The 15,232-nt window shown below is 44.9% G+C and overlaps 2 protein-coding genes across 2 annotated transcripts in view; both read left to right on the plus strand.

Moving 5' to 3' along the window:
* The first annotated feature begins 1,660 nt into the window (after positions 1-1,660).
* LOC108795618 (protein FAM131A-like) lies at positions 1,661-11,041 on the plus strand. Its single transcript, XM_018566906.1, has 3 exons — positions 1,661-2,042; positions 2,217-2,453; positions 10,929-11,041. The coding sequence occupies exons 1-3, from the start codon at positions 1,793-1,795 to the stop codon at positions 11,039-11,041; spliced, it is 600 nt and encodes a 199-aa protein (XP_018422408.1). The 5' UTR covers positions 1,661-1,792.
* A 71-nt stretch (positions 11,042-11,112) lies between these two features.
* The window catches only part of LOC108795623 (ras and EF-hand domain-containing protein-like), a 48,017-nt gene continuing 43,897 nt past the window's right edge, over positions 11,113-15,232 (plus strand). Inside the window, exon 1 of the mRNA XM_018566911.1 lies at positions 11,113-11,484. Coding sequence (XP_018422413.1) covers positions 11,171-11,484 — 314 coding nt within the window. The 5' untranslated portion in view covers positions 11,113-11,170. The remainder of the gene's footprint in view (positions 11,485-15,232) is intronic.

Here is a 15,232-nt window from a genome sequence, read left to right on the forward strand (position 1 = left end):
AGCTCATCAAGCATTTTTTTGTTGTGCCCACAATTCTCCCATGCAGCGTCGAACAGTGGTTGTTGTCCGGTCCGACTCTGGAGCTATAGGTACCAAAAAATACAATAATTACAATAAGTCCTTTGTATTTTTATAATACCCCCAAAATTTTAATTAATGAAAAGTACATACCAGAGGTTGTGGCCTCGTCCACATATTCCACCTCCTCCACAACTGTAGTTGTCTCATCAACATTGCCATCACTTGGCTGGGTCTGGGTCTGGGTCTGGGTCTGGGTCGGGTCCTGGGGCTGTCGTTTCTCCTTTTGTGGAGTCGCTCTCCTATTACTTTTTCTTTGTTCTTTCTCTGTGATATAGCAAAGTGAAATCAATCTAAATAACGCAGAGATGATCAATAATATGGCATGTTCTTCACATTTTCTCTTTTGTTATTGTGTAGTGACGTTTTGCATGAGAATTTTGATTATTGTCCAAATTCTAATTTTTTTTTAGAAGACGGGAGAATTGCAAAAAGAACCAAATCGATGAAATGGACAGTGAGCTGAAAGAGATGATCAATAATATGGCATGTTCTTCACATTTTCTCTTTTGTTATTGTGTAGTGACGTTTTGCATGAGAATTTTGATTATTGTCCAAATTCTAATTTTTTTTTAGAAGACGGGAGAATTGCAAAAAGAACCAAATCGATGAAATGGACAGTGAGCTGAATTGGAGAATATTTCCAACTCTTTTGCACTACAGTACACATTTATCACTTCTACTACATTGGCCAAACTCTTCACCCTTTTGTAAATATCACTTATTCTGCTTCATTGATCTTCAACTACAACCATAAAAGTTATTTTACTACAATTTCTTGGCCTATGGTCATTTATCAACGTTTGGTCCAACTGGATTGCACTAAGCCAGGACGTCATCGTTCACGCGTGGCAATCCTAGCGATACCCAATCCTGGCAATACCTGTCTGCGGTCATCTTGTTGATAAACGCAGGCAAAGAGAGAGGGTGGCAAAGTCACCTTGCGAGGTAAGGTTTGCCACCGGGTCCCCTCCTGTCTCCCGATACTGTCGGGCAGTCGGTCCATGACCGAGCGCCCGACTTAGTAGAGGTGGGCTGACAATATATAAAACCACATTAGATTGCATATAGGAAATTACACAAACAACAGGAATCATGTGGATACCTTAGAACATCACATGCATGCGTGAATCCTGAGCACAATTACTACTAATGGCAAACAGCCAATGTCATGATAAAAACTAGGGATGCACCGATACAAGCATCGGCGGCGATACCGAGTATTTGCATGAGTACTCGTGCAAATACTCCGATACAAAAAACGAGTACCTGTGCCGCGTCCGCCATCTTCAGGGACCCAAATCCGCCGCACACAGGACCTCCATCGCGTCTTCAATGAAGCAAGATGGCCGCAAACTCCTCCTCCAAGTCATCTGCTCCATTCTGACCTCTTCTCTCGCTGATTGGCCGATGGGATGATTGACAGGCTTCCTCACCAGTCAGGAGTGACTGGTGAGGAAGTCTGTCATCATCCCATCGGCCAATCAGCGGGAGAAGAGGTCAGAATGGAGCAGATGTGAGAAAGCCGAAGCCGTGCACACAGTCAGCCCATCATCCGTTCATCGTACAGAGCCATCAGCGACCAGCCCCCTCCCCTGTGCCCGGCCCTCGGCACCTGTCTGCTCTCGGGATGTGCCCGGGCTACTGAGGATTACTATGGGCTGTATCGGGAGCCGGAGCAGCAGGACCGTTACATGTTGAAGACACTGGTGAAATGTTACCCAAGTCCCGACGTGCACTCACTATTCATGAAATTACGGCCCTTGCTCGCTCCTCTCTGCATGGAATGTCGCAGGTGGTGAAGGATCATGTGACCAAGCCTACAGCCATGGCTCAGGGACATGTGGCTCATCTGATCGAGTGGAAGGGCTGGAGCAAACCCAGCGACTCTCCGGCTGCACTGGAGACTCACTTCAATTCATACTCACACTTAAGTGAGGGAGAACAGGAGGCCAGGTTTGCTGCAGTCTTGCTATCTTTAAATGCTTCACACTAAATACAATACATATGCACCTTTCCACTGTCTTTGTTTCCTGGGTTCTTGCTTTCTCAATCATGCACTACTGCTGTTCTGCTGCTGTTTGTCCATTCTTGCTGCTGTTTCTGTTCCTCTTTTCTGTCCACTTTTTGTACATTACCAGGCGTAGCTGAGCAGTTTGCTACAGCAGAAGCTAAACTCCGTGCCTGGTCATCAATTGATGGAGAAGATTCCACAGATGATTCATATGATGAGGATCTGCAGCCCTCTATGGACCATTCTCAACCTGCAGATTTTCTAAGTCCTGTGCAGAAGGATCTGGTGTCATCCCGTGTATGCTGCTGTGACAGTGACTCCTCACGTACCCTGTCTCCTGAAACCCTGTGCTCCAGCAATGGCATGATAAATATTTATTTCATTATTCAATGTCTTTTTTTTATATTATAAAATGTTATCATACTAAAAAAAAAAAAGACATTGAATAATGAAATTAATATTTATCATGCCATTGCTAACTAAGGCTTGTATCCCCATAGTGGGGAAAATAGATGATCACATGTCCAGAGTCCAGAACACTGTATTATTGTATAGTGTGCCTTAGCTATATCCAATTCTGCATACCTGGCTTTATATTATAAAGACAGAATTGGATACAGCTGTGCCACACTACAGAGTGTTCATGTTCTTCATAATATTAAGAAACTGACCTAAAATCATGATTTTGTATTGCTTTAGAAAAAATGTGACCTGTCCCTTTAAGAAAAAGTATCGGTAATTGGTATCGGCGAGTACTTGAAAAAAGTATCGGTACTCGTACTCGGCCTTAAAAAAGTGGTATCGGTGCATCCCTAATCTGAACTACTGGCCATCTTTCAGTAGCTTGGATGCAGCACTTGTTGACTTGCAATATTCTGTTTAGTGTCTGGGCCCATAACCTGTTGGTGATGTGTTTAGATGAAGCACTAACATCTTCAGGAATGCTGAATTAAGTTTTACTTAGTTTCTTAGAAGAACGTTGAATAGATGTATATAGAAAAACAGCAGGAAATATTTAAATCATAGAGAAGAAAAACATACATATAGATAAAACTTCCTGTGCATCACAGTCAAGCATACATAAGACCAACACTGCACCACAGCGCCATCTAGTGCCCTAACAACACATTATGCATAAGCTGTTGTATTTCCAACAATGTTAACATGCCTGCACACTGGCCAATGTGGAATCAAAGAGACTGCCGGGGTTGGCACCTTTTGCTTCATGGAAAACTGAATGGGGTAGATGGTGTTGTAGCAAGCTGCAACTGAAAGTGGAAGCGGAAATGGGCATGGCGCAACAGGTATAGCTAAACCTATACCATAATAAGCATTTGAAAGCAGAGATAGGGTTCCGTTAACATTAAGAAAACCAAATTAAGGATAATTATGGGTTTAATAGGAACTACTTGTTTCTATTATTTTTTTTTCAATGACATGGCACTTACATTATCTGCAAGTCAAAAAAACAAGTCTTTGATTTGCACATAAGCAATAACCATAATATATTGTAACAATATTGCAATTACATTGTATTGCAGAACAAGGTAATCTATAAAGTCTGAAATCAAAATAAATTGCCAAAATATTGTTACGATACATACCTACTACTTGCAGGCTTCATTCATACAGGAGCCCCTGCCAGTGCACCTGATACGCTTAGCCGAACCCAGCTGTCAAATTGTGGGCACCTTGTCTGCTTGTTTTGACCCGGCCCTAGGCGCATCAGACCTTGGATTATTGGTGACAGGAAAAAAAGAGGTTGCTTTTCCCTGTATTGTTTTCAGTCACACATCTTTTTTTCCATCATCAGCAGAGATGCAAGCTTATTTACCTGTAGACACCATATTCTAAGCCAGACTACATCTGTAAATCAAGAAAATATCCTGGTAGGGGAGTTTATTTAGCCAAGAACATTTGTGTGCCTTTAGGTTCCACTGATATAAATCAGTTCTGTTTTCAAGCCCTACACTTAAGGCGGACCTTTACCCATATCTTTAAAATAACAACAAAAACACCTTTAGAAATAGAACAAAAGAGAAGGGCGCCCACCCTAGTGTAGATTGTTTTTAATAAGAAAAGCTGCAAGACAGGGTAAAAACATACTCAATAGTGAATCGAAATAAAAGCTTTCAACCAAAGCATGGACAACATCAGTAATGGGCTGCACAGTCACCTGTGTGCCAGCTTTTATTTCGATTCACTATTGTGAGTATGTTTTTACCCTGTCTTGCAGCTTTTCTTATTAAAAACAATCTACACTAGGGTGGGCGCCCTTCTCTTTTGTTCTTTTTCCCATAGTGTTACAGCTCCCCTGTCTGAAGTGCGGCAGCACCTCTAGCAATCCTCGCTTATATAATTTTCAGTTGGTGGTCACAGTTTGGCGCTTTTGATTTGTTTAACCGGTTACACCTTTAGAAATGTTTAGTAATGACAATCTACAAGCACATTCTTCTAGATAATTATCAGCTGTGTATTCTTTGCATTCCTTATTTCTCTTTTCTTCTGACAGTGTCCATGTTTACTAAGGGCAGATTACTAGATCTCTCTTTACTTCCTGGATTTCTGGCACAGGTGACTAGGACATGTGACCATGCACATAATCTCAGGGGAGGAAAAGTAATCTGCACTTTCAAAGCAGGAAGTGAATGCTCTGCAAGTGTAAGTATTTCCAAATCACAGCATTTTACACCTGACATGTCTATGTTATTATTATTAATCATCATACATAGAGGGATGCATTAGTAGAATTAGATTTACGAGTGTAAAGGTCTGCTTTAACCTCTTGCCGTCCGCCCGTAGTAAAAAAACGGACGGACGGCACTGCAGCATCTGCGGGTTGCCGTCTCCAGACGGCAATTTTTTTCTGCTCGCGCGCGCCCCCTAGCGGGCACGCACGGGCAGAAAAGACCCGCTAAATGCACACACCCGTTACCGGGTGTTTCACATATAGGCGATCGGCGGGTCCAAAAATGTCAGTTAAAGTACCGCAGCGCTGAATACTGAAAAATGGCCTGGATGGGAAGGGGGTTTAACACCGCGGATGTCAACTGGTTAAGCTTAGTGTCTTTGGTAATTTTTTAGGGTGTTTTATGAGCATTCTTCCAGGAGTTCTTGCGTGTGTGTTATAGGCTTGAGTGTTTTTTATTAGCCAATGTGAAGCTACTTACTAGGCAAGAAAACACAAGAAAAATGTGTGTTAGGCGCCTTTTTGTGTATTTTTCAGGTGTTTCCATTAAAGTCTATGGGAGCCAAAATGCTCAACTCTGCTTCACAAGAAGCTCCTGTGTACTTTTTTGAGCTACAGAAATTTTGCTACAAACAACAGAGCTCTCAGATGTGAACAGGCACCATTGAAAAACAATGGGATTCCTCCGGTTGAGTGTTGTAGCGCATAGAGCCCTTTCACATGGGCTTTTCAATCAGATCCGCCTGTCACTTCTTCAGGCGGACTTGATTGAAAGCCAAATGTTAGTCTATGGGCAGCTGGATCGAAATGGACGGGTGCGTCTGTTCACATAGAGTTACCCCCCAGGCTCTGGCCAGGTCTGGAAAAAAAAAACGGATCAGAGATCCATTTTGCCGGACCTTTCGGGGAGAACCTGATGCAAACGTACACAAATCTTCCCTATATACCAACATGGGACCAGTATTTTCAGGGTTTTTTCTCCATCACAAAATATGGAGGAAAAAACTGGAAGGACATGGACGTCACAACGGTGACATCCGTTCCGATCAGGAGGGGAACCGTGCACGGTCCCCTTCCTGATCGAACCGTGTGAAAGGGGCCTTAGGCTTTCTCAGGTGTAAATGAGGCCTCACAGTTGAACATATGAAAAATACCAGTCCAATTTTGTGGGCTGATATCTATTGGTCATCAGGGTCTGAAACAAATGTTCATGATATAACCTTTTCCCTGATGAGTGAAGGAATGTGTCAATTTGTCTAATGTCTATGTCCACCTTGAGTACACTTGTCAGTAAAATCTATAATTGAATATTACTCATGCACTATTTTTACTCTTTGTGATTTCAATGATGTGAATGATTTGTCTCTGCTCCTGGAGACCTCTGATTCCATTATGGCACTGCACCTTCGTGCTGTTTGCCTAGGGTGTTTGTGTAACTGCAAGAATGTGTGCTATAAAACTCTATTGTAATCTCCTTTTCACTGGACGTCTGTTGCCCGGTCAGTATCTGTGGGGGATGATACACAGACACATGAAGTCTTTAGTGAAGAAAGCAAATAACAATACTGACCAGAACTTCCACTTCGCAGAATACATTCTTTTCATTTCCTGGGACGCAGGATTAAATGGAAGAATCAGAGTCATCTGTTGGTAAAATACAGCCACTTACCATCTTTACCGCACAAAGGAACCTCAACTCATAGTGCCATGTCATCAATCTGCTAAATGACAATGAGGTGCTACAACATCAAGGATTTGTATGCTTTAAGAAAACTAGTAATTATAAAATACTTGTTGTATATACACAAGAAAACCACAGAATGTCTAAAGATCAATCAGCACTGGTATCCAGAATGCTGGAAATAACTCAAACTATAGAAAAAAATTAAATTGGGCACATTTTTTGGATACAGCATTCCATGTTACAGAAATAAACAAAATGAGGCATTATATGACATATGAGGTGACATCCTGCACAGCACTAGTGAACCAGTAAATGTATTTCTTGTACGTCTGTCACTTTATTTCATAATGGCAATTGTTCAAAAAACAATGATGTATGGCAGCTACAGCTACTGATTTTATATTCTTATCAGTTGTGCCATCATTGATGGAAGTTGATTTTTGGTTAGCTGCTATGTATTTATGCACTGAGACATGTCAATGTATGATCAAGTTAAGGGCTTGTTAACACCAAATGCAGACCAGATCTGCACTGGTTTCTGCACTTGCAGTGCATTTTGACACGTTTGACGCGTTCCGGGCCGTTTTTGTAAAAAAAAATGTTTGTTTTGTTTTTAGCCTAAAATGGGCTTTCAGTGCGTTCCAGGGCGTTTACATGCATTTTTGATGCATTTGCATGCATTCCAAAGCAGAAAAAATAGTGCATGCTGCAGTTTTTCCACATGGAACTGAACGCTCTGGTGTGAACTAGAGCCCAAAATACCATTGGAATACATTGGACGCAGTTTTGATCTGTTCTGTAACTGCTCCATACCTGTTCTGCGCTTGGTGTTAACTAGCCCTGAGGGTTATGTTAAGAACCTTGTTTGTAATTTTGTATTAATAAAATGGCTGCTTTGGCCACAAAATCTAGCCCTGGTGTGGTGTCACTTAAGGAGAACTATGGGGTTAAGGCTTTTCCCCATAGTTCTCCTTAGGGTAACGGGAGGACACAAACTAGCGTCCTCCCGTCACCCTAAGCTCAGTATACCGCGAGCTACAGCTCGCGGTATACTAAGACTCCACAGTATACCGCGAGCTACTGCTCGCGGTATACTGAGACGCCGCAGCTGAAGCGGATCCCGACAATTATGTCTGGATCCGCCCAGCTGCGTGAGTGACAGCTGGCTCTGCCTATCTAGAGGCAGACCCAGCTGTACCGCCCCCTCCCCGTCCGTTCCGCCAGTCAGCGCTGGAGGATCGGAGTGGGGAGGGGGGAATCCAGCCCCTCCCGTCATGGCAGAGAGCCGTGACAGGATCGAGAGGTGAGCGAACGCCGGTATGTGTTCGCTCACCTCCCGATCTACTAAGCCGACCTGTAACAGTCTCATTGTCACAGGTCAGCTAAAACTATGAGGTGAGTGAAAAGCACTCACCTCATAGTTCTCCTTTAATTAAGAGGTGGGAGTTTCGGAGGGTGGATTTGGGTGGCCTAGGTGACCCCGTGCATATACAATACCCTAGTCATGGTCAGCTCCAACTGCTCTTCTAAAGAATCAAGGAACCCCACTGTGGAAAGCATTCTGCAGCATCAGAAATGACATAAGCCCTGCAGGAAAAGTTCCTATCAGCTTGCAGCAAAGCCTTGAAATGCCTGTGTTGTGGTCCAGTGCGGTCAGAAAAAATGCTGCATGAACTACTTTTTCTGAGCACACCGGACCGAAATGCAGACATTGGTGTGCCACACGTTCTGGAGTGGCGGATGGTACTCCAGCAGGGGGCGGTGGCTATTGTGCCATTGACTTCAATGCTCCGCCACACCCCCTCCCACCCCAGATCACAGTGAGCCTGCCGGGATGCGATTCAGTGCGTTTCGGCACTGAATCAGGCCAGAACGCACTGGGGCTGGTGTGAACTAGCTGTAAAAACAGTGTCAGCAATACCATTGCCAGGCATTGCAAGTACCAGCCAGAACCAGTCATGTCTGAAATAAATGTTGCACGGCTAGTCCTGCGCCTAATGGATTTTGATTATTTCGCTTTGCAACACAAAAGGTTTCTTGTGTAAATTTATATAACAATTTCGTATTCTGAAAAACGTTTACTACAGGATAGAAAACCAATATTCCTTATCTTTCCAGTTCCGTGTACTGAGGAACGTGGAGCTGTGATATGAGGACAACAAAAAAGCTGAGAATAAATGTGAAGAGAGCAAAGTGAATTTATTGCCATGTTCATAATAATGTGAGGAGCAATTTACTAAATGCAAAGTGAAGAAACCCATTAGATCAATCAGAATTTACTTTAGTATAGTCATACAGGAACCTGATCAAGTTGAACTGGTTGCTATAGGTCCTACACTTGCACTTAGTACTTTGTTGCTGCACTGTTATCAAAGAGGGCACACGGTGCTCGACAGCTTTTTAGTTTTTTTTTAGAATTGATAGCAATAAAGTTAAAGGGGTTCTAAACCCTCCGTTTTTTTTGCCTATATCTACTGCTAGCATGCAGTAGATCTAGGCAAGAAGTGAAAAAAAAAAAAAAAAACGCTTAAAATCCTTTTAAACTTACCTCGTTATCGCCGCTCGTTCCCGCGCCGAGAATCATGAACTGCTCGTACGGCCGCAGAGGATCTTGGGGCGGGCGCATACGCAGTTCCGGTTCTCGGCCGGGAGACGAGCAGAGACGCAAGGTAAGTCTATGGACGCGTGCACCCGCCTGCAGACACCGCTGGATCGGAGAGACAGAGCAGTCAGCGCTGGATCGGAGTGACGTCACACCGCTGGAGGGACAGATGAAAACATGGGGAAAGAAGTGGAAGATCGGAAAAAGAGACATCATTTAAGGTAAGTGCTAACATTTACATTGGGGGGAGGGAAACATTTTTTTGCCTTTAATGTCACTTTAAGTGTAAAAAAAACCCCCACATCTCCATGCTCCCTTGTCACTAAGGAACATGGAGCTGGTTTTCCAGCCAATCAGGAAGCCAGGGGGTGGGTAATGACTCGCCGCCTGGCTTCCAGATGCCGGAAGTTCCGGTATTAGGATAAGTATCAGGAGCATTTGGGCGAGTGTGGTGACGAGAGAGCATGGTGACGAGGGAGCATGGAGTCGGCTTCCAAACCAATCAGGAAGCTAGACAGCGTGTAATGACTCACTGTCCGCCTTCCTGATTGGTTGGGAATCTGGCCAATCAGGACCCCGGGCGGTGAGTCATTACCTGCCCCCCCCCCAGCTTCCTGATTGGCCAGAAAACCTGCTCCATGCCTCCTGGTAACAAGAGAGCATGAAGCCGCTTTCCAGGCTGATCAGGAAACCGGGTGACCAGTTATTACAGGCCGTTCGGCTTCCTTAATAAAACTACCAGTATCGGTATTGGCGAGTACTGTAAAAAAAAAAGTATCTGTACTTGATACCGAAAAAACAGCATCTGTGCATCCGTAATTATTATTATTATACAGGGCTTATATAGCACCAGCAGTTTGCACAGCGCTTTACAATATACAGAAGACATTACAGTTACAATACAAATCAAGACAAGATGGTTAGAATGGCCCTGCCCCTGAGAGCTTACAATCTAAAAGACATGTTTGGTATCTATTTATCCGACACAACCCCACCTTTTATATTTTACAAAAAAAAATGGTGCACTAAAATTCATTTTAGTGTATTTTATCCTAAAATATTGGGGTTATTAACATCTGCGCAAACATAATACAAGATAAGACATTCCAACTGGCATTTTTTAAAATTCTACAGGATCTCTGCTTTGAGAAATGATATAATTGTTTGGGGGTTTTATGCATCCCACGCGTTCCGGTGTGGGCAATCTCACTGCTTCAATGCACCTCCATGCTTTGAATAAACCAAGTGCAGGAGACCAGTGTGAATGTAGCCTGAGAAAGAATTGCATAAAATAGTTTTGGTGGTGACAAGATGTTCCATAAAAATAAGGAGTTCATTTTGCAGCATCTAGCATACCTGTGCAGTGCTATACACTTCTGTAGAGGTCTAGGTGTTGGAAGACAGAGATAGGTGTGGTAGAAAATATGCGGTCACACCAGCACTGCCACTTGTGGTGACCTTAGCCTGTGGCCAGAGAAATATGTGCCTGATATAGACAAGGGTGGAGCAGGGGGTGGGCAGTGTGCGCTGTGCCCCAGGACAGGTAAGTGTAGGGGCGGGCCCTTTGCGGTGTAGGTGAAGGCTGCATTGTGCACAGAGGTGTATTGGGACGAAGCAGGGGGCGGGCACCGTACACAGAGGTGTACGTAGGGGCAGAGCAGGGGGCGGGCCCTGTGTAGTGTAGGGGAAGGCTGCCTTGTGCACGGAGGTATGTCGGGGCGGGCACTGTGCACAGAGGGGTGTGTTGGGGGCGGAGCTGCAAGTGAAGGATGTGCATGTGAATTATTCGGGAAAGGCAGCCGCGGACAATCACACGGTCCCCGGTAACCGGCAGATCACACTTCGTAATCACTCGGATCAGGGGACTTGTCCCGGGGGAAGGCACTGAAACACACCTGCAATGGCCGCACTGCGGGCAGAGGGAACTTTTACAACTTCTCGGATAAACTTCGCCTGAGATCCTTCGCTGGCTGAGCGCGGCTCCTCCCCGTATAACATTCTTTCCATAGCGGAGGAGCTCTCCTACCGATCCGGTGTATCACCCATGCTGATCAGGTAGAGGGGGGAGTCTCATCTGATTGTCAGCTCTCCGTCCCGGAGGTAATGGGCTCAGCCCATGATCTGTCCCAGCTCCGGAGCCTGTTCGCCGCCTGTGATGTGAATGGCTCCGGGCTGGTGGAGTTGGAGGACTTCGCCGCGGTGTGCATGGACCTGGGGGTGCAGCCCAGCCTGGTCCGGCCGCTGTTCCGCAGACTGGATCTAGATCAGGATGGCACCATAGACTTCCAGGACTTCGCCGCCCGTTTCGAGGAGGTCTCCGAAACCCTCAATCTGTCGGCTCTCCAGTCCGGCGAGCCGTCTCCCGCCTGGGAGGAGCTGGAGAGGAGGCTGGGGGGAGAGACTCGGCACCTGGCCAGGTATGGGGCCGCCATCAGCCCTCCATGGGCCCCTCCATTGTATATGTGTGTGGGTAACATTCCCAATCATATGCACACAAAGGGAACTTCTATCAACTGTTTCTAAAAACGTATAATTATTATTGTTCGTATTATTAGTTTTATTAATATTGTTCTTCTTAATAATAATATTATTAAAGAGGATTTATATGGCGACAACAGCCTGTACAGCGTTTTACAAAATAAATGTTTGAAGAACATCACCAGCACACCAAATCCATGACTGCATCAAGTGTTCATTTATTGACCTATGCTGTCTCTTGGTTGCAAGCGCTTTCGGGCCAGGCAGGGTCTCCATCATCTCTGAGCCTGATGAAGGGGACCCTGGGCGGCCCCATAAGCGCTTGCAACCGGGAGGCAGCATACTTCAATAAATGAACACTTGATGCAGTCATTGATTTGGTGTGCTGGTGACGTTCTTCAAATATCTACATGTGGCGACGCCATCCGCAATCATTTCAAGCACCCGTCTGTATATCCATATGGGAATCCCGGTAAGGAGTGCAGCAAGTATCCCCCTTTTTGTTACAAAATAAATGGAGACAGTACAGTCACAATATAACGCAAGACGAGGCTTTCAGGTCCAACTTTAGGCAATTTCTTTTTTCTTAGTCCCCATTTACACCATCACGTAGCGGGAAAGTGCATTGCGGTGACGGTCATTGTTGTGCGCTCGCAGGTGTTTGTTTCTCATTGATTTGAATGGGGGGTGCACGAGGGAAAGTTGCACATATAGCAAAAAAGCGTGTTTGCTCGGCCACATTTGGGGTGCCATTGACATGTAATGGCACCACATACACATTCTGCATTTTTTTTCCCCCCCCGAAATTTGCCTCGCACAGAACGCGATGTTGTTTATGGGGACTTGAGGTGGGGGGTATACACGCTTCTATTTCTTTCATTCAACCCACAGGAACAGATTCCTCCATCCATGCTTACGAGTGTTGATGGAGGAATCACTCTGCTGTTTGCATTGTGCCCTTGACAGCAGCTGCCGGCAAGCTGATTGGCTGCTTGGTCAGTTCGAATTTTCCAACTGCCTTCTTTGATCAGCTGATTGAGGGTTGCCTGGCAGAAGGGTCCCACAGTGGCACCCACGGCTGAAATTCGAACCATGTGTACCCGACTTTAGTGTTGATTTGGGGGTGTTGTGTGCATGAGCTATGTCATTGGGGCCTGGCCAATCAAGTGGCTGAAGAATCGGAGCCCAGAAGAGCACCGAGATGAAGGAGCTTTGTGCTGCAGGGGATCGGTTTGGCAGGTAAGTCTTAGGCCCCGTTCACACTGAGCGATTTATCGCGCGGTAATTCCCGCGATATCGCGGCTATTTACCTCGCGATATCGCTCTCCAATGCATGGCAATGGAGGTCTGTCCGTCGCTGTCGCTACAGCAGGACCCTTTTTGGAGCGGATTTTGCCGCGATTCTAGCTTGCTCAATGCAAGCATTTGCGCGATATTGCGCAAAATGCGCGACTAACGTGCGAATCGCTCAGTGTGAATGGGGCCTAAAAGAGTACCCTGCTGCAATAATCATCTACTGAAGGATTATTCTTGATTCCTGGCATTGCTTGCAGCATGCCACTGCGGTATTGACTGTTACTTATTAATGTGTATGTAAAACCAAAACATATTTTTTAGTTTTGGATAGAAAAAGGAATGAGCAAACTCTGGCAGGGTTTTGTGTCATGTTGGGGAGCTTTCTGTTAACTTCCTGTCCCAGAAGCACAGCAGGAAGTCAGATGAGATATTCCCTCTTAAGCTGGCTATACATTGAGCAAAATTTCTTTGGTTCTAGAAATTCACCATTGGGTGGCCCTGTCTGCCCGCTCGTGGTTTAAACCCTTTTAAAACCCTAGAAGAATTGAAGGAGCCAGGAGGAAAATTGTTAGCCAAACAGCACCTTGTATCCAATCAGATGCGGGCACTGTTCAGGTATATTGACAGCTGGTCAGGCTGACTGCCAAATACAATAGCTGCAGTGCTGTCCAGCATCAGATTTATTCCATTCCATAAAATCTGAACAAAACACATTTTCTAGTGTATACCTAGCTTTGAACAGGTTTCCCCATTGGAGGATTTCACCTCACTTCCTGTTGCAACTTAAACATCTTGGATTTCCCATTACTTTCTGTAGCGGAGACATTGGTCAGTCGAGCCACTATTGAGGTTAAATCTCCACAACAGGGACATGGCAGTAAAAACCTGACATAGGTTGTAACCTATCTAACAATAAAAACACAGCTTGCAGCCCAACCAATCGCAATGTTTATTTTCATTTTGGATAGTGTGAGGAACCTCTTTTTGCTTTTATTGATGTGTGAGACCCCATTGAGATTCCCCCTACATCCTGTCCCAGTGATAATAGGTTAGCAGAACTGGAAGCAATAGGAAATCCTTGAAATTGGTACAGAGAACGCAATAAAAAGACATTTGTCTAGTGCAGCGTGGAATGTTTAGGGCCCTGGAAAGTTTTTATTACTCTTTGTATGTTACTGTCCTGGCAAACACGCATCCATCGGTGGATTATTTGTACTGTGAGCCCAGGCGGTTGTCATTCATAGCCCTCTCCTACCAGTTTTTAATAGTGTAAACCATAAGGGTTCCAGTGTCCTTGCGGAAACGTGTGAAAGAACACTCAGTGATGGGCGTGTTTTCGTGCTGTGCATCGGAATGGATGGCTCTGAATAAGCCCTTAAAGTGTCACGCCACTTATTAATCGGGGTTCCTTTACACAGAGGTGAAGACCTGGGATCCTAATGACCACGCTAGTCTCTACCCAGAAATCGTCATAGCTGATATGTGGTGTGCTCATAGGGATGAATAAGAGTCCACGGGCACTGATTAGTTTAGCTGGTCTGCAGATCAATGGACCAAAACTACACTCCTTCTGGATGCCATGCGTGTGCGGCTGTCTGCAGACTTGTGTTCACCTCTTTGATCCTGAGGTAACCCACATACAGCTACTGACAGCTGTCAATGTCTGTGCAGGAAAGGGGGCATAAAGATCGAGTCCTTAATACCCGTGCAAACATCAGTTTTTGGTAGATGCTGAAAAGTCTCACACATTTTTGTGTTTCTTGGAAACTCCAATGGGGTGATCTCTGTGTCTGTAGTACAAGGTGTTGTGACACTTGCAAGGGGGTCTTACACATATTGTTGGATTTTATTAATACATTTTATACGATTACTATAGAAAGAGGAACGAGGTCCAAAGCCCTCTTAGTGAGGAGGTCTCATTGTTGCATTCCATAGGAGATAAAAGAATGCTGCGGGTGTCCTCCAGGTTTTAGCTATATGCTGCGGCAATGACAACTTCACAGAGGGTCTAACCCTTCTCTGATCTATTAATAACTAAAAAAAAAGATTTGTCTAGAGAAACATTTTAAATTCAACACGAGATCCCCACCCCCCTACATGTATCCACACATAACGTCCTCATGGACAATATTAACTTCTGATGATTGTCTGAAATGGTGGAAAAACCTATTTGAACGGCCGACAAACAATCTGTGTTCCTTTTTGATTTTTGGACACAGATGCCATTTTGATACTGGACAGGGTACACTGGACGTCGGGTTCTGTTTTAAGGAGACGTGAAACTCTATCTTGTAGAACCCCATGCATAGCAAAAGAACAATGTCTGTGGAATGTGCCGCTCAGTGGCAGACCTAGGGAACAAAGGTCCTTGGTGCAAGATTATTTCCCCCC

The sequence above is a fragment of the Nanorana parkeri genome, unplaced genomic scaffold (assembly GCF_000935625.1).
Source record: "Nanorana parkeri isolate BGI_ZX_2015 unplaced genomic scaffold, ASM93562v1 scaffold987, whole genome shotgun sequence".
NCBI lineage: Eukaryota > Metazoa > Chordata > Amphibia > Anura > Dicroglossidae > Nanorana > Nanorana parkeri.